This window comes from Arachis hypogaea, chromosome 18 (genome assembly GCF_003086295.3).
Source record: "Arachis hypogaea cultivar Tifrunner chromosome 18, arahy.Tifrunner.gnm2.J5K5, whole genome shotgun sequence".
Taxonomy (NCBI): domain Eukaryota; kingdom Viridiplantae; phylum Streptophyta; class Magnoliopsida; order Fabales; family Fabaceae; genus Arachis; species Arachis hypogaea.
The window spans coordinates 34,437,846-34,462,023 of record NC_092053.1 but is presented as its reverse complement, the minus strand read 5'-3'; the positions used below and the strand labels follow the sequence as shown (position 1 = coordinate 34,462,023).

The 24,178-nt window shown below is 27.4% G+C and overlaps 2 protein-coding genes across 2 annotated transcripts; one reads left to right on the top strand and one right to left on the bottom strand.

Annotated features, from left to right (window-relative positions):
* Nucleotides 1-1,183: 1,183 nt before the first annotated feature.
* On the bottom strand, nucleotides 1,184-4,249 carry LOC112769912 (3-ketoacyl-CoA synthase 11-like). The gene is made up of 2 exons (XM_025814359.1): nucleotides 3,635-4,249; nucleotides 1,184-1,954 (listed from the first exon to the last, which is right to left on the bottom strand). Exons 1-2 carry the CDS (start codon nucleotides 4,247-4,249, stop codon nucleotides 1,184-1,186), a joined length of 1,386 nt encoding a protein of 461 aa, XP_025670144.1.
* Nucleotides 4,250-10,653: 6,404 nt separating this feature from the next.
* On the top strand, nucleotides 10,654-23,914 carry LOC112771789 (alcohol-forming fatty acyl-CoA reductase). The gene is made up of 11 exons (XM_025816610.3): nucleotides 10,654-10,784; nucleotides 12,952-13,030; nucleotides 13,143-13,246; nucleotides 16,568-16,770; nucleotides 17,801-17,901; nucleotides 19,172-19,364; nucleotides 20,587-20,748; nucleotides 21,072-21,153; nucleotides 21,907-22,173; nucleotides 22,583-22,710; nucleotides 23,438-23,914. Exons 2-11 carry the CDS (start codon nucleotides 12,952-12,954, stop codon nucleotides 23,589-23,591), a joined length of 1,473 nt encoding a protein of 490 aa, XP_025672395.1. The 5' UTR covers nucleotides 10,654-10,784; the 3' UTR covers nucleotides 23,592-23,914.
* The last annotated feature ends 264 nt before the right edge of the window (nucleotides 23,915-24,178 follow it).

Sequence of the window (24,178 nt, the reverse complement as noted above, 5' to 3'; positions counted from 1 at the left end):
AACACAAATTAAGTGAAGCAGAATTTTGTTTGCGAAAGTAGTTTTTGTTGAGTTTAAGTCAACTTAGTTAGATTTGGTTGCCAAAAATTTTTCAATGTATAGCAACTCTCTAAGTTTTATTATAAACTTTCAAAAACAAAGTAATAAAACTATTGACATTTTTTATTTAGTTATTATCTTTTAGTTTTTCATTGTTCTTGGAGTGCATTGAAGTATACATGAAGTTTTTTTATTTGATATAAAAATATGTTACGCTTTAAAAACGTGACAATAGGTTAACATATAAGCACCATTACAAAAAAGCGTGGCAATAAATTTATATTTTAATATGCTTTTAAAAGTGTGACAATAAATTTCATGTTAGACACATTTTAAAAGCGCCGGCAGCAAATTGAAGGCAATTGTTATGCTTTGAAAGCATGGCAACAGGTCTCGACTAACGGCCACATTTTTCCATAAAAAAACATGGCATAAAAAAAAGCATGGCAATTGAGTAGAAAAAGCGTGGCTATAGAAAACTGACCATGACAGAACACGTAATCCTTTGAAAAGTATGACTATATCTCCAAAAAGGTGACCAATTTTTATTGCCACACTTTTCACACTTTTCGCCACATTTATCAAATGTGGCAATAAACTTATTTTCTTACAGTGATAATTGAATTTAATTTATAACTCAAACTTGACTTATTGCGAATTTTCGAGTAAGTAATTTAAATTTTAAACCTATAAACTTACTTATCATTTATTTAGGTATTACTTTAACATCTTATCTATAATAATACAACTTACTATCTAAAATAGTTACATTACATTATAATTCATATAACATCATGAACCTAATTTATGTGAATTGTTATTTAAAAACTTAATTCTAAACCTCAAAGCTCATAAGAACAAACTTGATGAAGCAAGTGTCCCAATAATAAATGGGTTATTCTAGTATAACTAAGTTACAGTGACTACCTATAATATTTTAAAAAATATTATTAAAATTAAAGTAATATTTTTTATTATTAAAAACACTTTGTAAAAAATGTTGCTTTAAAAAAGTGTTATCAAAATATTAAAAAAGTATGACTTTAATTTTAACACTTATATAATTACTATAGCCACCATAGCATAATCATACTAGAATTCACCCTAATAAATATACATTACTACGTGCTTCTCCTTTACGAGATCAATGATTTGTAACATTAACGGGAAATTCATGAATCTCATCTGTCCAAGGGTTCTTCTCCTTTACTGGATCAATAGTTTGCAATGCATACCACACAGCACTGTTGCACTTAAATCCTGACCCAAATGCAATCTGCCATATCCGATGACCCTTCTTGACTCTTCCTTTGGCCTCACAATATGCCAATTCATACCACACTGAGCTGCTTGAAGTGTTACCATATCTATAAAGAGTCATTCTAGAAGGTTCCATATGCCAATCACTTAGTTTGAGCACTTTTTGCATCTGATCTTGCACTGCTTTTCCTCCAGTGTGAATGCAAAAGTGTTCAAAAGCAAGCATAAAATTTGGAGCATATGCCTTTATGACCTTTTTCTTAAATAAATTTCTCGCAACCAAATTTGTGAGAAATTTCAGTTGTTCAATCAAAGGTAGCACATTTTTCGCAAGAGTTGAGATGTTTGCGTTAAGGGCTTCTCCAGCAGAACTCATAATGTCCTTAGAAAGCGCGACACCAGTATCACCATTGTCGTCCTCTTTTTGAAGGATGCTGTTGTAGCAATTATCTTGATAACCTTTGTGGGTGCGAACAATGTGTTTGAGATAATATTTGGAACGAAGAGAATCGGAAATGCGATTGGAGAGTAAAATTGCTGCACCTCCCACGCGAAAGAGGCAATTAGAAACAAGCATGGAACGATTGTTTCCAAAGTACGAGCCACTGTTAATATTTTCCGTGCTGATGACTAAGGCATAAGAGTTGGGATGTACCTGCCATCTCAAAATCAATTAATTAACGACTCAAAAAATAATAAGAAGAGGGAGTGTTCATGTCTGCACGATTTCTATTTTCAATTCATGCTTCCTTTGGCATTGCCATTATGAGTAACAATTTTGGGAAGTTCTATATTTGAGGAGACTATGGAGCTACTTGTGGTGTTCTAAATTTAGAACATTTATGCATTTATTAGTCAAAAGAAAAAGTTGATATTTTTCTTTTATGTGAGGTATTTAAATAATATTATTCTTTTATTTATAAAATATACATTTTTTTTTATAAGATCAAAACAAACTATTTTTTAATCTATTTTATTAAAATACGTTTTAATTACAAACAATATATATTGTGTGTGTGAATATTGGTTGGTTGATTCAAATCATAATAATAACACAAAATAAATATTTATTATGTAATAAGTTTTATTACCTTCGATGTTTAAGTTAAATATTTTTTAATAAATTAAAATATTTTATACCGAAAGATATTTTAGTCAAATAAATTAAAGAATAATTTATTTAGTCACAAAAAAAAGAATAATTTATTTTAATTTTGAAGGAAAAAAAAAAAATATATATATATATATATATATATATATATAGAGAGAGAGAGAGAGAGAGAGAGAGAGAGAGAGAGAGAGAGAGAGAGAGAGAGAGAGAGAGAGAGAGAGAGAGAGAGAGAGAGAGAGAGAAAAGAATATTGTCGTTTAAACATCTTATATGAAAAATCCGAATATTATTTTCTCTAGTTAAAATGTATATATCTTAATGTGAGCATTTATTAGTGAGATATATAAAACTAAATATAAAGCATTCATATTTAATAGAAATTAATGTAAATCTAGCTAGCCAAAGAGTCTAAATTAAATAAAATATTAAAATTTGAGAAAGGAAATACAAAATTTATCAGTAAATTATTTATTTAGGGTAAGTTTGCTTTTGTTCTAAATGGTTATGTTTAATTTTAATTTTGTTCCTATTGTTTTAAATTTTTGTTCATTTTGTTTTTTGGAATTTGATGTTATTAACAAAGAAGCTAATGTGGCGATACATGTCAAATGATATAAATGTCTCGGGACATTATTAAGAGAATTTTAAATAGAAAAAGTATAAGTAGACAATAAAAATACTAAATAATGTGAATAATGAATATATTAGATGTTTAATTTATTAGGTGTGTGAATAGTTATCCTAAATTCCTAATATTAAGATTTAGGTGGGTAATTTGAAGTGTAGTGTATTTTTATTTTATTAAGCCAATTTTAATATTCATTGTTCACATTGTTCACAAAAGTGATTGTTTACCTAACAAAATCCTTTTAAATATCTTACAAAATTAAATATGTCATATGATATGATGACATGTTAACCTATTATACATCACAAGTTAGAATTTTCATTAACAGCGTCAAAATTTAAAGCCAAAATTGAAATATATTTAAAATGTAATGAACAATTAAAAAAAATCAAATATTAAAAAATAAATTTAAAATTAAACGTAAATATCTTTCATAAAAAAATAATTGTTCTCCTTAATTATTTTTATTTGTTTAATAAATCCGTTTGATGTTATATATATATTCAAATTAGAATTAAGCAATATATATTATGCTATACTTTTAATCATATTATGTAGTATTTATCTTTAGTATTTAAATTTTTGGATTCAAATACCTGCAATAGTTGTTTGGCAAGTTCAATGGAAATAAGTCCAGCACTGCAACCCATGCCACTAAGATTATAGGTCAAGACATTGTGGCTAAGCTTGTAATGGTTGACAATCATTGAACTGAGAGAGGGCATGCTATTGAACAAAGAACAATTGGTTACAATGATTCCAATTTCCTCTTTCTTCACTTTTGTTTTCAACATAAGTTCATCAATGGCGCCAATCACCACGGATTCTGTCTCATTCCTTGCCTCAGCCAAGCATGTGTTTGATGGGGTTTTCATGAGACATTCCGGCAGGTAGGTCTTTTCACCAATTCCAGATCTCTCTAGAATCTTCCGTGTGAAATCTAAGCTCTCATCTCGATATTTTCCTGTACTCTTCGTTAACTTCAAGAAACTCTCCTTAGTGCACATGCATGCAGGATTATGAGGTTTGTAGCATGCAAAATCCACAAGATAAACGTGTTTGTTTTTTGTGGGGTTCATTAGGTAACAATAAAGTGTGGCTAATATTGATGCTATCAAGCCACACCTTATTAAAACCATAATAATCTCATCATGATCAGCCCAGAAGTCTTGAATCATAATGACGAGGAAATTATTACAAAAATAAGACATAGTAGCGAGAGCTAATAATAATGTTAAAAGAGGCACAAGAAAGAAAATATGTATGTGGCAACACACATTATACCGCTATTTATACAGGCAGACTTAGACTTTAATTTCTACGGTTGATTAATTGGTGTATTTTATTGGCAAGAAGTCCCGTTGTTAAACGCATTACTTTTACATCTTCCCTTTCATAAACCCTAACCATTACATTATTGCCTCTGCCTCTATTACAAGTTTCACTTCTTTTAAAAATAAAACATCTCTCACTCTATAAATTAGCTTGTAGGATTAAGTTAGACATAATCAATCTTAATTTTGACATGTATTAAAATTTCTATGAATTAAAAGTCTAGAATTCGATTATTACTATTCCAATAATAATAATAATAATAATAATAATAATAATAATAATAATAATAATAATTAGCATAAGATAAATAGAAAAGAAAAAAGAAGGTCCATATAAAATTCATACAAACTCAAAAATTTTTTTGCATAAAGACTGAGAGATTATTTAATTACTCATATGCTTTTTCCTACTAATTTAAACTTTTAAGAAAAGTGATATCTCTAAACTTTTTTAAACTAAGAGTGGCAATAGCACTACAAGGGACATTGATGAATAGCGGCCCTTTTTTTGGAGAATTGCGGCGGTTTTTAATCACCGCAAAATAGCATACCAGCAGTTTGATAAATTTTTTTTGTTTACTCAAACGGTATCTTTCAACCCGACAGGTTAAGGACTAATCCGTCGTGGATCTGAGCTCCATTTAAGAGTCTGCCGCTGGTCAATGAGTTGCTGCATGCACAAGGCGGGGTTCGAACTCCCGATACTTGTTTAAGCGGACGAGTGAGCTGACCACTCAACCAACCCAAGTTGGTTAGCAGTTTGATAAATGTTGCGGTTTAGGACGCATGCATTTGATTTTGTGGCGATTTCTAAGAATCGTGGTATACTGTTACTAATCAGGATTGTTGATTTTTCGGCGGTTTATAACCGCTGCTATTTTAGTAAGTAAATTTAAAAAATAATTTAGGATAATTATACAATTGCTGCAAATTTATGTGCATTTTTTAAAAAATTATGACGGTTCAAAACGTCGCAATTTCATACACGAGTTTAAAAAAAAATAATTAATTACAATAGTTTATATTTTTTTTTACTATAACTTATTTTTTTATATCATATTTATTAAATTTGAGATATTAACATAAAAAAATACTAAATAAATAATATTAAGCTCGTACATCATTCCAAAAAAATATTAAACTCATCGATCATGATTATTATAACCACTCTGAATTCATTAAACAATAAAAAAAAATGCTCTACTCCCTTCCTAAATAAAAATGAAAACCAATGCTTGCCAATTGATTGGTAATGACTACTAATGCCAATAATATCGCACACACTTTTCAATTCATTCTGGTAGGTCCTCATGCACCATTACTGCATTCGTTGGATCTAGTATAAAGAAGATAAACATAATAATCAATAACTTAAAATCTAATTACAATGTTTGAGTACAAAATGAATCCATTTGAGGTCATAGTAATATTCACATATAAACTAACAATAAAATATCTTGCAATTGAGGTATTAATCACTTGACAAATCAATAAATAAGCTCCTTCTTGATACACAACTATCATATCCATTAGCTCCAATCTAGCACACTGCATTAAAAAATGCCTCATCTTATTCAATGAGAAGATACATTGCATAATGCATAAAGATAGCTTAACGCAAAGCACAAATTAATACCATAATAACAAGATTGCCATTATGATAAACCTTGATCTAACTCTTATCCTCTATTTTATGTTATCCTTTTTCTCATCTTAATGAAATTTTTTTTTATTAAATAATAATATTGACTCAAATTGTTTAGGTTCATGATAAATATGAGAGTATAGGACTAATGCTAGACGTTAAGCCATGTAAGAAGAGATGGACGCATGTCATCTTTAAAAGAAAAAAACAAACAAATAAATAATTATAGGATAAGAAGGATAAAGATAGAACAAGAAGATTACCTGATGATGTATTCTAAGCAACACTTTGTGGTTGGCGTGAATTTTTGGACATGAAAAAAGGTCTTGAAAAAAGTTCTCATTTAGCTATTCATCTCTAATTGCATTTATCTGTAGATAATAATAAGTATTAGTAATCAAGACCATTGTATGATTATTTTAAAATTCATTCACGAAGTCACAGTCCAACCATTATAATTAAGTTTCAAATTTTTCATCTGAAACTCTTTAGGCAATGAAAGAGATGGAATTCAAAATTTTTAGAGGCTTGAACTCATAAACAAATCGTTTTTTATTACTTGAATATTCTAAGTCCAGTTAAAAATAAGCAGTGCCCTGAATATACTCATTGATTTAAGTCAAACTTTTGCTTTTCAATCTAGAACAGATCAAATAATATAATTGGTACTTAAACAAACTCCCAAAAAATTTAATAGAAGGCATCAACCAAAAGAGCACAAGAGAAATACATAAGATTAGTCTACAACTAATCACAGTTGTTAGTCCAAAATTTAGTAGAAAAAATAGAAAAATGCTCAAAAATTGACTCACATTCTAGCTTATTAATACATTTTCTACAAGTTAAACTTACATAGCTATTTAAAGAAGCAAGATAAACAACTCTTTGTAAAGAAACACATGCTTGATGATTTCCTGCCATAAAGTATAATAGTATAGCAATTTTTGAGAAAAATAGAAAGTATACAAAATAAAAATTCTAAAATAAAGTGAATTGATAACACTGGACATTGGACAACCATCATTGTAAAAATTAAAATGCAAATTAAAAGACATCTTTACAGATTCATATATATCTTCAAACAACAAGCTAACATCACACTCACTCGGTTTTGATATCTTTCAATACAATATTTATTAGGTTTCGAGAACCTTAGCTAATCTGTTTATTTTCATTTTTTTCCTTATCTGTATATTTGTTATTTTTAATATATATTAATGTATATTTTTATTGTGGCTGAAATATGTATGCATTTGGTTTTGTTGGTTTAATTTTTGAATTGATTTTTATATTTGTTAGTTTTGAAATATTTATTGTTGCATATTGTTTTATGCTGTCTGCTTTTATTGATTCAATCTTTTATTGATCTGCTTATGTTGCATATTTTTTACTAAATTGCTTAACTTCATTTAAGTTTTTACTAATTTGCATATTTGTTATCTTAGCATATTTGTTGTTGTTTGGAATTGGTTTTTTAATATTGGTAACATTATTATCGGGTAGGGCGGGATGGGCCAAGTAAGGCACCAAAACTTACCTCTATTCATTTCATTGTCGTTCTCAATTCATCCAATATTGTTCGGTCATTCACCTACAAATGTTCATATTTTTTGACATAATGAAAGTGCATTAAGCTTTACATCTTTTAAAGATAAAATCTTTAAAAAATTTATAAACGTAAGACACACTCACTTTATAAACTAATTTTTGAAATTTATAGAGCCACCACTACAACACAACTGACATTTTGCGACGATTTTAAGGGAAGAATGTGATTTAGAAGACAAATTAGATGATATCTTCTCTGCTCGAATTGACAGATCCATGCAGTTTGATCTCAAAATAAAGTTTCGGAAGAAGACAATGAAACTTTAGAAGACCATCAAAGAGAAGATGATATACATGTTAAGAAAAGGTGCTTTGATCTGAACAAAAAGTCATGGTATGGAGATAAAATATCAAATCCTATAAAACGTGAAGTCCATAGATTCTTGACAGAGTATTTTTCGCCAGGTCAATACGATGTTGAAGAGAAATTTTGATCTTTTATTATAAGAGTTATGTTGATTCCTTAATTTAATGATTTGGGTCGCAGTTTTATATGTTTATCTACTTTTAGAGTTTCTTGATTTAAGTTTAGTAAGGCATAACTTCAAAGAGGAGTAACTTTGATTTATGCTCATTAGAACTTTATTTTAACTTTATAAATTTAGAATATGACTTTATTTTCTTCTTTTACATTTATGTTTGAATGCAAATTTAAATGCCAATAAAGTAAACAAGAAAATCTTATTGATAAATTTTTTCACATGAGTTAACATATATAGCTTATTTAACTTGTGAATTTTTTTACGTAAAACGAATCTAGAAAAAATGTTACGAGTTTAAGTAACAATGATTTAAACATATGTAGCTTAAAATAGTAGTGTTTACTTAAATAGATTATACCCAGATGGTTATTACTAAAGAAAACATTGTAATATATAGCAATACGCATTTTGCGGCGACTGAAAGAAAATCGTTGCAAAATGTTAAACGATAACTCAACCGACAATACATATAGCGGCGTTTCTAAAAAAACTGTCGCTAAATGTAAGGCTGATTGCAACCCCAACCCTTAACCGTTGCAAAATTTTCACCGCTATCTACGGAAATTATCGTAGTGCATGTAATCTCAATTCTACTAACTTCCTTCTTTTTCAAAATTATTATAAAAAAATGTTCACATTAAAAAATAATAAAAAATCTTAGTAATGCTTATTAGTCAATTAAAATGCTTTTCATTATTTTTTATATTAATTAACTATCTTTTTTAACGTTCAATAACTTATTAATTAATTTAAGTTATAATCATTGGACCATTAATGTATTTATTAAAAATTATTAATAGAAATCATCATCATAAAAAATGTTATTGCGATTAATGAAAGTTATTTGTTTTAACTTATAGATATTCAGTAAAATGTTTCAATGATTGTTTTAAGAAAAAATATAGGAAAACAATTATTTTACAAGTTAACATAAAACAACTCTATTATAATTTAAATTTTATAAATATATAAAAATTTAAAAATTAAAATTCAAAATTCAAAAAAGATTCTATTTACATTTATCTTAATCACATTTATAGTACACAATAATAACAAATCTATAAAAAAAATCTAATCCCTTTCCATTTATTTGGAAACAGTCAAATCTCTTCCTCTACAAACCTGCCGTCTCTACGCAGTTTTCAGTGACGTCGCCCACTGACCACCGCCGTGTCTTTCGTCACGCTGCGCGGCCTCCATCCGTGTGTCCCGCCACCGTCCTTCGTTGGACGTAACCGCCTCCACCGCTGTGCGGGATCATAATCCCAACGCATCTGTACTGCCAAACACCATTGCGGCTTCCATCCATCGTGCCAGACATTGTAGAATCTGCACCCCATGGCTCTCCATCCGTCGCGATGCAGCCACCGCCAGACCCCATTCGCGACATGCGATCAACTACTCCGATCCATGGCGACTTCTCCACTCGCGATGCGCGGCCTTTGTGGCTTCCTCCTCGCAACGCGCCACTGTGAGTCCCCTACCGTCCACGCAACGCCATCCAAAACCTCGTCGCCAGCCACCCTGTGACTCTTCTCTTCCTCCTCCTATTTGGTTTTGAATGATTTTTTTTATTAGTTTTGGATGATTCTTTTTTCTATGTTTTATATGTTTTTTTTTCTTAAGATTTGGATGATTCTTTATATTATGTTTTGATGTTTTTTCTGGAGTTTTGAATTTTTTTTTTTGGAAAGAGGAATTAGAGTTTGGGTAATAAATGGTAAAAGGATAATTAGAGTAAAAAGAAGTCTTTTAAAAAATAAAAATTTAATAATCACTAATTAATGACAATTAATTAGTATAGAGTGCAGTTCAAAAACGCTTGTTGGCTAGACTCCTATTGGTTAAGGGTGGCAACGGGCGGGTTTTTACTCTACCCGACCCACCCCGCCCTACAATAATCCGCATAGAACCCGTCCCGCTTCTACCCGCGGATAGTAAAAAGTTGAACCCTAACCTGCCCTGCGGGTACCCTCCTTGCCCCTACCCGCTCCTATAATTATTAAAATTCAATAAATAAAATTAAATTTAAAAATTTATATAACCATCATCACATACATAACATAAATTATAGTAAAATTTTAAATATGATACAATATTATTAATCGTTTTACTAATTATTTTACATATATTATATATATTATATATTAAAATTATATATATTATATATCTACCAGAGCAGAATGAGTATTACCTAAATTCGGCTCCGTCTCACCTCGCTCACGTACCCGCCTCACTAAAAATCCGTCCCAAACAAATAAGAACGGAATGAATACCTACAAATTCGAGTGATATTGTCATACATAGTGTTAGTTTTCTAGCAGAATTGTTATTTGAATAATAATTCATAACTAATAAAAGGAAAGAGGATGCACCGACCCGACAAGAAGAAGAATGGCAAAATCAGTGGACGTTTTACTTTAATGTCTTATTTAATGCAGCAATAAGTGTAGATAGATCTATATAATGTTCATATATATATATATATATATGTTACAGTAGCACCATAACTATCTATAAATACCTGCTATAAAGTATCAAGACGAAGATAAGAATACACATCATAAAGAAAACAAGGGAAGTAGTCGGCAAGAGAAAGTGAAGTGCTATTCTGAAAGATAGCGGTGAGAGTTCGGTTGTTAAAGAAAAAAGAGAAGTTAATTAAAGACGAACTCAGGTTATATACTCTATTTTTTACTGTTATATTATATTCTTATTATTATTCAACAGCATGAAGCTACTTCATAATATTTATTTATTATTGAGTTTTTATTGTTTTTTTCTGCTTCTCCATTTTGTAGTTTTTTATTGGATCTTATATTATTATTATTATTATTATTATTATTATTATTATAGTAATTTCCTATGAATTTTATAGTTGCCAATGCTTGTGATAATTTCTAAAGGGACCAATTTTGAGAATAATAAACTATATATAGCAATTAAAAAATAAATGAAATAATGTACATTAATGACTGAAAATCTTATACTCTGAAGTATGATTCATGGATATTATATAAGTCAAACAAGACCGTTGCAATGACTGAACTCATGGACAAACTATACATGACATTACAATGACCATTGCAAGGATGAAGCCCTTATGTTGCGTTCTGTGCGCCATGATGACAAAAACAAACGGACTTAACCTTGATTAATTAAAAAAAAATAAAGTTAAAAAGAAACAGTATTAATTGGCTTGAATTTGGTCCTTTAGAAATTGGCATCTATTGCAATACTTACTGAGCCTTGATATAATTTTTCATTGCAACTATTGCAGTTTGTTTATTGTACACTCTACTAATTTTTTTCTATGCTCTAGTATTTTAATAGTTATATTTCAACTATGGTTAATTGAAATTGCTTATTTTAATACTTACTCTAAATATATATTTTTCCTTTTAGGTATATTAAAAGATTGATTTATCATGACTTTGGTTATTATGGCATTGTTTTTCGTTAAGAATTATTTAAATTGCTTATTTTCTGCTCAACATTTAAATTCTCATCATTTATGTGTGTGTTTGTATATTTCAGATTAAGTGAAGTAATACTTCGACAATTGTGACTAGTCTCACTCTCATAATTATGTTATGTGCAAGCCATTTGTGATAACATTCATATATTGTGCGCTATTATAGTATTATTGGGTGTACTTGTATGGACCAATATTAATTATTAAGTGTAGTTGTACCTTCATGAGTAAATTACCATGAGCCTTATTTTCATTAGGTGTTACGTTATTAAATTTCGGAAATGTTTGGTAACAAAAATATTTTAGTTAAAATTAATCAAAATTTATTTTATTTGTTATTTATTAATTATTATAATAATTAATAAATATTAAATAAAATAAATTTTGACTGTTTTTTTTAACATTACCGATTAAATATATTAAAAGGTGACGCTAGAAAGTTTTTTAAATATTTTATTGATAAAATAAAAAAGTGTTAGTATATATTTTATAATTATTCATGTATTTTTTTATTTATTATGTTAAATTTTGGGGATAAATAGTTTTATATGGTATTAGAATTTCTGGTAAGAAAAAAAAAGTATAGAATTTGATTTTTATTATAAAAATTTACAACATAAAAAAAAAATTATATACAAAATTGTGCAAAATGACTTGTTAAGTATATGACAATTCTAGAACAAAACTCAAGAATAATGCACCAAACACCATATTATTTCTATTAAGGAAGGTGTATTTATCTTAGAGAAATGAGACTTGTATAAACTCCTCAGCACGGGGAAAAGTTTTCTTAAAACACCTTTTAATTATTGAAAACATAGATAGATATATATCAGATTTTACTTTAAATAAATTTTTTATTGAAATCAATTCTAACCGAAATAAGTTTCGCTGCATTAAATTTTTTTTTCTACATTATTGTAAGAAACTAAAAGTTAATTTTGATGATGAGATATTATTTTTAACTTTTTTCAAAATAAAACCAAAGTTTTTTTAAAATTTATTTAGAAAATTTAGAAAGAATAAATATAAAGTGCAAACAAAATTTTTCAGTCAAAAAACAAAAAAAGAAAATTAAGCAAACAAGAGAAACCAAACGTACCTAGGTACCTTTTGTTTGGAATCAATTTTATAAAATTAAAAAGAGTAATATATATATATATATATATATATATATATATATATATATATATATATTTCCCTTGAAATTATTAAAAAGTAAAAATATTTTTAAAACATTTTGAAGATTTTAAGAAAAAAAAAGCCAACATATTTTATCCTATTAAAAACCATCAAATGGACCAAAAAACCAGCAAATACACACTTCGATAATTTGAAACATAACCTTTATATTTGATTTGTATATCAGATGGAGTTGGGAAGCATAATCGAGTTCCTTGAGGGCAAGACCATCTTTGTCACTGGCGCCACTGGCTTCCTTGCAAAAAGTGATTTCTATCTCTTAAAACCCTTCTTAATTATTTTTGGCATCATTATATATGAAGTTGAAAGTATATAGTACTTACCATGATGGTATTTGCTTCTATGGTTAATTTTCAGTTTTCGTAGAGAAGATATTGAGGGTTCAACCAAATATAAAGAAACTTTATCTTCTTGTGAGAGCTGAGGATATAGAATCTGCCACTCAGCGCATGCATGACGAGGTTATATATATATATATCCCTTTCTCCGTATCTATTATATTTATTCCAGTAGTTTATACAAGAAAAAAATTGCTGAATTTTTACCTTCATACCTGTTACTTTATAAGATATATTACTATATTGTTAGAATAATAGGACAAGTAGATCTTCTGCAAAAAAGTTATAGTTCTCTAAAAAAAATAATCTCAAAATTTTATTACGTCGTTAAAAGTCTCTAATTAATAACAAAAATATTTAGAAAATTACAATGCTGAATTTATAAGCTTTCAAGTGAATGGGAAGAAAATCTAAAGGAGTTAATTGTAAATTAATAAAGAAAATAAAATAAGTTTATATTATATATGAAATAAATTTCAACTTTCAAAACTTAAATTTAAGGAAAAAATTTAAATTAAAATTAACCCCATACTAATAATGAGTAGAAAATGATAAAATTTAATTTTATTGTACTATTTTTAGAGATATATTTGCCCATATAAAGAGTTGTTATTATGTTAATGATAATATTCTTCCAAAATGCAATAAATTTTCTATAGTTTTTTTTATTTATTAATAAAAAATTTTATATTCTCCTTAACAAATAAATTTTAGATTTCTTCAATAATATGCACACATAGTTTCATTTTCAAGACATATTGTGGAGATTAATAGTCAAATTAATTCTTGAAATATGAGACGTTTTTTAAATTTATTTTTAAAAGATTTTATCAGTTAAATTGGTCCTTTAAAGATTACTAATTAATCATATTTGTTCTTCAGTTACTCAATTAATAATTTCTGTCAACGATTGATGATGTGGAATGTTAATCGGTAGTATATATGATACATAACATATCCAATTCGACGCTAACCAAATATATTTTGAAAATCTATCAATCTAATCACTAGATTATATTGTAAATAAGTTTATGTAATAGGAAAAGAGTTAAATTAATAGATTTTCATAAACATATTTGGTTAATATTCAATTCACTACAAGAAAAACGCTGAGTACCATCGAAATTACCGTCGCAAAAAAAAAAAAAACAAAATCTGACGGTAATTTACGTCGGCATTTATCTGATGGAATAAACCTCACTGGTAATATATTACTGGCGAATTTTTGCGTCCGACGGTAATTTCTGTCAGATTTAGGAACGAAATATTGATAGTAAGAAAATGAAATCTGTTGAACATTATCGTCGAAAATTTTTCGACGATAACATTGGCACCATATCTTATGTCTCCATGCCATCTTACTGTCGGATTAATTTGACAGTAATGCCAACGAAAATTCTTTAATAATCTTTTTTCATCCATCTATAATATACCCTGCTAATTAAGAATTGAAACAATGCTTTAAACCTGATGTGAAATATCAAATTTACAAATTTAAAATACGGAATGATGGTAATTGAAATATCTAAAACAATACTAATTATATTACATTCTTCTCAAAGTTTGGTAAAGAAATACATATCATAAAACTATATTTACATTAATTCTATTCAGATTCATCATCTTCTTCCTCTTGTTCACCATCCTCCTCTTTCGAGGTAGTTTGTTAATCATCGAACTTGTCTTCCTGTTCTTCGTCGCCATCGACCCTGTCTTCTTCTTGCTCATTTCCAATGTATTTTTCTTTTTCTGCCAGATTTTGTGCATCATGAGTCATGTGATGTGTAGCTCCTGAATTAAGATACCAATTTTGATCTCGAATAGTTGAGGGAGTTACTAAGACATTACTGTAGTTTGCCTTTGGTTGACTGATGATTTGATTGTTGTTGCCTAAACCATCACCAGATTGCTCTTTGTTATATCTATACCAACAGAACTTTTCTATGTGTCCCACTCTATCATAGACTTGGCGTTGTGGCCTTGTATCTGAGTAACTTCTTCCATCACTTTGCAACATTCTTCCTCTACCATATTGACTTCTACCATAACCTCTATAGATGTTGTTTTCTTGTATTAATGTTTCTTGATCTTGAGATGTTCTACCTCCATCATACACACATCATCTTCCTCTAAACATTCTTCCTTCTCTTCCTCTAAAAATACCTCTAAAGTTTCTTCTTGTTGATTTATTATACAATCAATTGTACTGATTCTATGACTGATTCTGCATATCTAATGATGACTAATTCTGTGGGTGCTGCAAGTGTTGAGCTACATTTGCTTGCACAAAGGACTCAAATATTAAAAATTTTAACAACATACTTTCATGAGCTAATCACAATGCCTCAAATTCTCCTACTATTATACTTTGTGATGTGGCTAACACTGAGGTTGCCACTGAACCATACTCTTCGGTTAAACCATGTAAAATTATATTTACATATATAATCACTTTCTTTCATCAATTCACCTACTGAAGCCAACACATCTATTGTGCTTTTTTATGGACAACACATACTCAGTTATTGATCTACCGATTTGAATAGTATACTCAATTTATTTTTCAGTTGCATCACTTTGCTTTTGTTTGTGAAGATAAATGATCTTCTAACCTTCTCCACACCTAATGTGTGAATATACATCTAACCATTCTTATTGTGAAAGGATTTGACATCAAATCTAATAGTCCTGACATGAGTAATGCATCTTGCCTTTTTTATTTTTGAAATTCAAAATTGACTGCTCCATTGTCAAGAAAAGCTTGTAGAATTTCTTCTGCTAACAAGTGATTCAATATATTATTCCCTTTAATTATTGATTCTGGTTGATCTTTTCACGATAGATAATTATTTTTATCTAGTTTTATGGATATTAGAGTTGCTACAAAATTCTGTACCATTACTCTCGATCTAACTTCAATTCTGGTTTGATTGAACTTGCTGCAAAAATTCACGAAAACTGTAACACCATAAGCTCTGATATCATTAAGGTGTCAGTACTTAGATGTATATTAAAAAGAGAGTCAAGAACTATTAAGGTCACGAAGAGTAAAAGATAAGGAAAGAAATTGAGAGTTTGTATTGAGAATAATAGAATGGTGTAAAGTGAAGAACACAATTACAATGTTATGATAAGAAGAGTCTACTACTTATAACAAAATCCTAACTACCTTTTAGAACTATAAAGAAGCTCTAACTGATCCATAATTAACTAAATAGAATAGACAAACTTTTAATTAACTGAACAGAGTAAAAAAACTTTTAGAATAATTCTTAGCGCCCGAACTAACTAAACCGACACCTAGCGCCTAAACCGGTGCGTGACGTCTAAACCCACCAAACTTAGCGCCTAGCGGCCATATATCTCTTGGCACCTCCGATATATCTATCTAGATTAACATAAATTAGATTCATTCTCACGAAGGAATAATATTTTGATATGCAGATCATAGGGAAGGACTTGTTTAGATTGCTGAAGAAAAATCTAGGACCAAAATTCAATTCCTTTCTCTCCGAAAAATTGGCTGCAATTCCTGGAGACATTTCACAAGAGAACCTGAATTTGAAGAACTTCATTTCCAAGGAAGATATTTACAAACATCTTGATGTTATAATTAATGTAGCCGGAGCAACTAAATTTGATGAAAGGTATGTGTATGTAGTGACGGATCTAGAAAATTTTGATAGTGGAGGCAAAATTTATATAATATCATAATAATTTTTATAATAAAAATAATATGTGTATATAAAAAATTAAATATTAAATTATCTATTAATCATTATATATTTGTGTATAAATATATGTATTGTTTAACTTATTTTTAATGTGTATTTTATATTTTAATATATATTTTATACAAATAATTATTTTTTATGTACATATAACATGATTATTGTTATGATTATATTTTATTATTGTAAAATATGATTAACCTTCAAAATATCTAATATATAAATTACAATACTAAAATAGTAATTTAAATAATAATAATATATAATTTAAAATTCTATTGTTTTAGGTTTTATATTTTAAAAATTAAATAATTTTTCTCTTAACACTACCATCAAAATTTCTCTTTTTATATATATCACTAAATAATTATTTAAAAATTCACTTCTTAACACAATTAGAAGTAGACTCTTATTGATATTTATAGTTAAAAAGGTTCTTTCAATTAATACAGTTACTATGTAAAAATTAAAACTAATTTGAAAAGAAGATAAATAATATTCTTTTGAGTTGATTTTAAAAAAAAAACACTAATTTTGTTTAAATTTGAGAATTGATCATTTCAACAAATTTCTAATATAAAATTTTTAAATTAACGATTAAGTATCAAAAGTTGAGTAAAAAATTATTATAGAGTCAAATTTAATAATCTAATAGGGACAAATAAATATTATTATTATTATATACTACTCAAAAAAATTTTAAATTGTAGTGAAACGCTTGCCCCATACCACTGTATGTAGAACCGTTCCTGTATATATATATATATATATATATATATATATATATATATATATATATATATATATATATATATATATATATATATATATATATATATATATATATATATATCTTCGTTTGTGATGTGCATTCTCATAGTTATTTAATACTTTTCTTTTTTTTTTTTTTTACTTAATTTCTTCTGTTATCATATGACAAATGCAGATACGATATCGCATTGGGCACAAATACATTAGGCGTTAAACATATCTTAGATTTCGCCAAAAGATGTATTAAATTGAAGGTGCTTATCCATTTATCAACAGGTTAGCATTTAAATGTAAAAAAATACAACACTATATTTGTTTTCAGCCTGCAATTAAAAAAACAAAAAAAGAAATTGATATAGTTTGAATTGTTATGTAGATAAAATACAAAATTTTGAAAAAGGATATTATCTGATTATTGTTAAAAAAGAGTTGATTTTCTAATATATATATATATATATATATATATATATATATATATAGTTTTGATAATATTTAAAAAATATTACTAAAATTAAAATAATATTTTAAAAAATTTTAATTTAAAAAACTAAAAGAATATTGTAAAAATATAAAAAAATATGATTTAAACTTTAGCAATACTTTTTAAGAATTATCAAAATTATATAATCAGTGTAACCACTATAATAATAACCATCTATCTCCTTTTGTGTGTAAATATATGTGTGAGAAAAGAAGAACGAAAAAAAAAAGATTTAATACATATTATTTTAAAAGATGTCTTTTATATATATAGTATATAATTTAAATTTATAAGGTTTTGGTTTTAATGTAAAATACTTATTATCTTAACTTACTTTGTTCTCACTATGTGTGTGAGAGAAAGATTTAATTCATGATATTTTTTTTAAAACAAAATCTTTCATATATATAATTTAAATTTATAATTTATTAATTTTAAAAGATTTAATTCATAATATTTTTTTTAAAAAAAATCTTTTATATATAATTTAAATTTATAATTTATTAGTTTGAATATAAAATACTTATGATTCCAATATTTATAATTTATAATTTATTAGTTTGAATATAAAATACTTATTAGCTTAACTTATTTTATATTTAATATTATTGTATGTGTTACTAGATACGTTAGTGTGATATATAATTCAACTCAATTAATAAAAATTATTATTTTAAGAATCAAATCAAATCTATCAGTTGAATTAATTAATTGATTGAATCGGTACGAATTTTTAGTAACTAATTTAAAAGAATAAAACCTAAAAAATTTACTTTTTCTAAAAATATATATTATATATAATTGTATTATTTTATTATATGTAGTTTAATTCTAATTAAATTTCGGTTAAATTTCTAAAACTTTAAATCTCTAACTCCGTCGGTTCATACCAATTTGGTTTTTAGAACCCTGAAAAAATAGATAGTGGACGTAGTAGTCGGTATTGCTGCAACATTATAATTGCATAAAGATTGCAATGAGTCCCATTAGGATTGCAAGTAAGCACGATCTCATGAGCATATTAAGACTAATGAGTCAAATATATTTGTGATGCGTGCCTTGCAGCTTATGTATGTGGGGAGAGAGGAGGACTCATAGTAGAGAATCCACACAATTTGGGTGTGTCAATGAATGGAGTACTGGGATTAGATATTGACATGGAAAAGAAAGTGATAGAAGACAGCTTGAATCAGCTTCAAGAAAAAGAAGCCACAAAAGAAGAAATTAAAGTTGTCATGAAAGATCTAGGCATTAAGCGGTTTGTATTCTGAGTACCCCCTAGCTACTTATATTATTCCTTATATCTATTCATTGATGAGTATAAAATCAAGACCTTAATTATTTATGATATGTATTGTCAAAATAAAATATATTGTATTGCAATTTTAGAGGAATTCTTAAATATTCCATGGTGTAAATGTTTTTTTATATTGATATTAACCATACAAAATATAAAAAGACAAAAAAAATATCATAAACTATAGGGTAAAGTACTGTTTTGGTCTTCAATATTTAGGGTAAATCAGATTTTGGTCCTTAATGTTTCAATCGTCTTATTTTTATCTTAAAAAGTTTAAAATGACATTAATGTTATCCCATCGTCAAATCCCTCATTAATACTTAAATTGATGTATTATTAATAATACTTTTGTTAAAGTTATGTTTGTTTAACTCTTTTCTTTCACTTTCATCCTCTTAATAAGTCCAAACTCCATCCTCTTACTCTTTTTTATGCTATTAATTCTCCAAGAGGGGTTTGAAAAACAAAGAAGAAGAGAGTAGGAAAACGAGGTTTGAGTTTATTGAGAGGGTGAAGGTGCGAGGGGGACTGAGCAAACGTAACTTTAACATAAGCATTATTAATAGTACATTAATTTTGTTAAGTGTTCGTGAGAGATTTAATGATGACATAACATTAATATCATTTTAAATGTTTTGAGATAAAATAGGACGATTAAAACGTTAGAAATCAAAATAAGATTCACTCCAAATGTTGAGGACGACTAAAATAATACTTTATCCTAAAATATAATATAACGTTATTAATTTTAGAATTGAAAATCAATGTGGTACAAATTTTTTTTTTCCATAGAAGATGAGAGAAATTTTATTTTTTAATTTATTTAGCTGAATATTTAAATGATATGGTGGCTTAAATCAAGATTTTTTTTAAAAAATTTGAAGTGTCTCATATATATATTGAAATTCTATTTTTTTATAAGAATTGAAGTAATATATATGAATTATACTCTAAATTTCTGTTCGTAAAAGTTCTTATACAATATCATAAAACTATTTATTTTAAAAATTTAAATTATTAAGTAGAGTTCAGATACATGCATTGTAATGTTTCTACCAAATATATATAGTACGCAGTTGATGTTAAAAAAATCCTATTTCCCCTATCTCCTCTTTGTGGCAGATTATGCTTTAAGAATTATGAAATTGCAATCATTAAGTTTAGTTATTTGTATTATCAGAGCAAATAAATATGGATGGCCAAACACATATGTCTTTACAAAAGCAATGGGAGAAATGCTCTTATGGCATATGAAAGGAAACATTCCTCTTTCCATTATACGTCCCACAATGATTACAAGTACTTATAAAGAACCCTTCCCTGGTTGGATTGAAGGTGCAAGGTAAATCATCGTCTATCAATGAATTCTATTATGCACTATCTTTTACATGTTTTTTAACTCCAGTTCCAAAAAATTGTCGTATTTATAAGCAACTATATAGAAATGAGGAATGCTAAGGGACCAGCAATTTTTATGATTTGTAGCCATCAAATAGCCATCAATGATAATTTTAATGGTGTGAGATTGGTGTGAACTTTCATCCAATGACTCACTTTTCTTTACTGATTACATGCTGGCCAGAATTTAACAAAGTTGCTGGCTCCCTAGACTTTTCCTATAAAAATATATTAACCTTAATTTAATTTTTCTCAACTTGAGAACAGAACTATAGACGGAGTAAGCGTTGCTTATGGTAAAGGAAAATTGAGGTTCTTCCTTGCAAGGCCTGAGGGAGTTATAGACATGGTGAGTCCCTAAAAGATACATTCTTAATAATTATTTATCAAGAATTTAGAAGATAACGTGTCTACATGATAATATGTTGAGTCAATCAATCCTATAGTTGTTACTTGTGAGTAATATATTAATATGCCTCTTTACATTGTATGTCCTACAATGAATAGTTGGAACAACACCAATTACAAATGCTAGCTATGAGCAGTCAAGTTGTTAAGTTTTTTGTTTTTTTCTTTTTCATTGTATTCTTAATTCGACATGTTAAAGATTATGTTCTGAGATCTATTTAGGAATTTATCATTAGTAAATAAGGTACAAAATAGAATTTAAACTCTCAAAAATTAGTTGAAGACACTAGTGACTAAATCATTAAACCAACTTAAATTAATTTAAATCAAGTTATTAAGTTAATCTATCAGATTCAAAGAGTGATGTCTGAATTAAAACTGACAAATATAAACCAAAAAAGAGTTCGTGGTAATTAAAAAAAAATATATATACGTAACCAACTTTTGATTAGTCAATATACTAACTAATTTTAAAATTTAGAATGGAAGGTTAATGATTTATATTTAGAATCTAAAATTTAAGATAAACAAAATAATTTTAAAAATTAGCTAATATTAGCTGAAAAAATTACTTATCAAATATTTCGCTACAAATAAATATGGAGACCAACAAAATCCATAAAACATATCAGAATAGTATTATTTGAATATTTTTAAATGAAAAAAGATAAATAATGTTGTGTTTCAATTTCAGATACCAGCCGATTTGGTGGTTAATGCAATGATAGTGGTCTTGGTGGCTCATGCAAACCAACCCAACCATATCATATATCATGTGGGTTCCTCTATTAGCAATCCAATCAAATACCGTAGTCTCCCAGACTATGCTTACAGATATTTTAAGGCAAAACCATGGATAGACTTGCATGGAAAGCCCATCAAGGTTTGCAAAGGAACCTTGTTGGATAGCATGGTTAGCTTCCGTAGATTTATGTTTCTTCGCTACCAGCTTCCCTTAAAGGTTACTCCGATCCTGCTATTCAATTCCTACCAATTTCTATTTCACATTCCTACTATGTTCTACTATATATTTTCTGATAAAAAATTTTAGTATGTAGAGGGACAAATATATATATATATATATTAGGATAAATCTTTTGAAGATTGATATATTTATAATTTTAAATTAGAAACCATATGTACTTGAAAAAATAGACCTATATATAAAAGTTATATTAGTCTAAAATAATAAAAGGTTAGTTTATCTCCTTTCATTACTTTTAACATAATTAAATATCAATTTTTTTATTATTTTTCACGATTGAATTTTAAATATCAGAAATAAAGTAAACACTATCAATTTTTTTTTAATTATTTTTCACGATCTAATTTTAGGGCAACAAACTGCTTACACATTTAGCAATAAGCAGGTACTAGAACTAGTGAATGCAGTGTTATGCCAGTATTTTCGAGGACTATGTGATGACCTAAACAAGAAGATTCATCTTGTCATGAGATTGGCTGAACTTTACAAGCCTTATGTGTTTCTGGATGCAGTGTAAGCCACTTATAATGAGTATTTCTTTTATGATGATTATAAACATAATTATTTTGTTATAATATTTTTTACGTTACTAATTGTAAAAAAAATATGTAACAAAGGTATTCTTAAATGTCAGTAGTTGTGAAGAAAGTATTTCAAATTATTTTAAATAATTCTAAAAAATTATTAATAGTCCTTTTATGGACATTTATTTATCTTTTATTGCCAATAATTACAAAATATCAGTGGAAATAACTTAAAATTTTTTTTGTCAATTAGTGATGGACAGTAATAAATATTTTTAAATACATTTTTTTTTATAATTTATAGCCTTTATATATTATTCACTAAAATAGTTATTAATAATAATATAAAAAAATTTTTTTAGGTGAATAATTATTGGTTTTAAGAACTAGATTAGATTGACTGGGTTAATTAAATTAACAGAAAATTGACCATCAGATTTGTCTAGTTTAAAATAATATCTGATTGCCAATAAACGGGTAAAAAACTTAAAATTCGGTCAAAAACTAGTAAACCAATAGAATTGATATGATTTTTTAGTAATTAACTGATTTAAAATAATAAAATAATTGTGTTTTAAAATAAAAATATATATATTATGTTCTTATAGCTTCGATCTGTTGAATCTTCAATTTCATTGATTGGATGAATGTGTAATAATTTTTTGACTAATACTAACTCAGGCTTTATTTAATTTTTGTTAATACTTACCATACAGATTTGATAACATGAATACAATGAAGTTGCTATCAGCGGCAAGAGAGGGTGAGGTGGAGATGGACTTGTTCAATTTTGACCCAAAAATTATTGATTGGGAAGACTACTTCTTAAATGTTCATCTTCCTGGCATTGCCAAGTATGTCATGAAGTGATATGATATATGGCACGTACTATTTGCAGTGTTTGGAGTTATGAAATTTCTATTATGGGAAACCTAATAATTATGGTCAAGTAACTCAAATATTTACATACTCGTACTTGAAACCTCCTTATTTAGCCGATCAATAAATAAAAAAGTTCAAGACTCTTGATATTTCTAATTAGTCTGGAGAAATATGGGTTGAATCAAGGTCAGAAAATTTACTTTCTACACACATAAGCAATTTATTATTAGAAGATATAGTCAATTCCAAATAGCTTTTATGAAATAATTTTTATTTGTATGAATGCTGGTTGAGAGTTAAACAAGAAGACATCAGTACATATCATGGTTTAATCCTTAAATGCAACATACAGAATCTACATTTGTTATTTACCACAATCAATGGTGAACTTCTTTTCACTATTTTCATGAACGTAAAACACCAATAATGGCAAAAGCTAAAAGAACAAAATGCTTAGAACAAATGAGTAATAATTTTTCAAGTATTTTTTCAAACTCATAAATGAATAATTTTTTAAAAGTTTCTCCAAACTCACTAAAAATTAAATTGTCAAGAGCAAATTCAAACTAATCACT

What these genes read in the sequence shown, in the direction of transcription:
- LOC112769912 (XM_025814359.1), bottom strand. Translation starts at nt 4,249, where the DNA reads ATGTCTTATTTTTGTAATAATTTCCTCGTCATTATGATTCAAGACTTC. An exon ending in TTGCCAAACAACTATTGCAG is followed by an intron (nt 1,955 to 3,634) that starts GTATTTGAATCC and finishes TTGAGATGGCAG; the next exon opens with GTACATCCCAACTCTTATGC.
- LOC112771789 (XM_025816610.3), top strand. Translation starts at nt 12,952, where the DNA reads ATGGAGTTGGGAAGCATAATCGAGTTCCTTGAGGGCAAGACCATCTTT. An exon ending in GCTTATCCATTTATCAACAG is followed by an intron (nt 17,902 to 19,171) that starts GTTAGCATTTAA and finishes CGTGCCTTGCAG; the next exon opens with CTTATGTATGTGGGGAGAGA. An exon ending in AAAGATCTAGGCATTAAGCG is followed by an intron (nt 19,365 to 20,586) that starts GTTTGTATTCTG and finishes TTGTATTATCAG; the next exon opens with AGCAAATAAATATGGATGGC.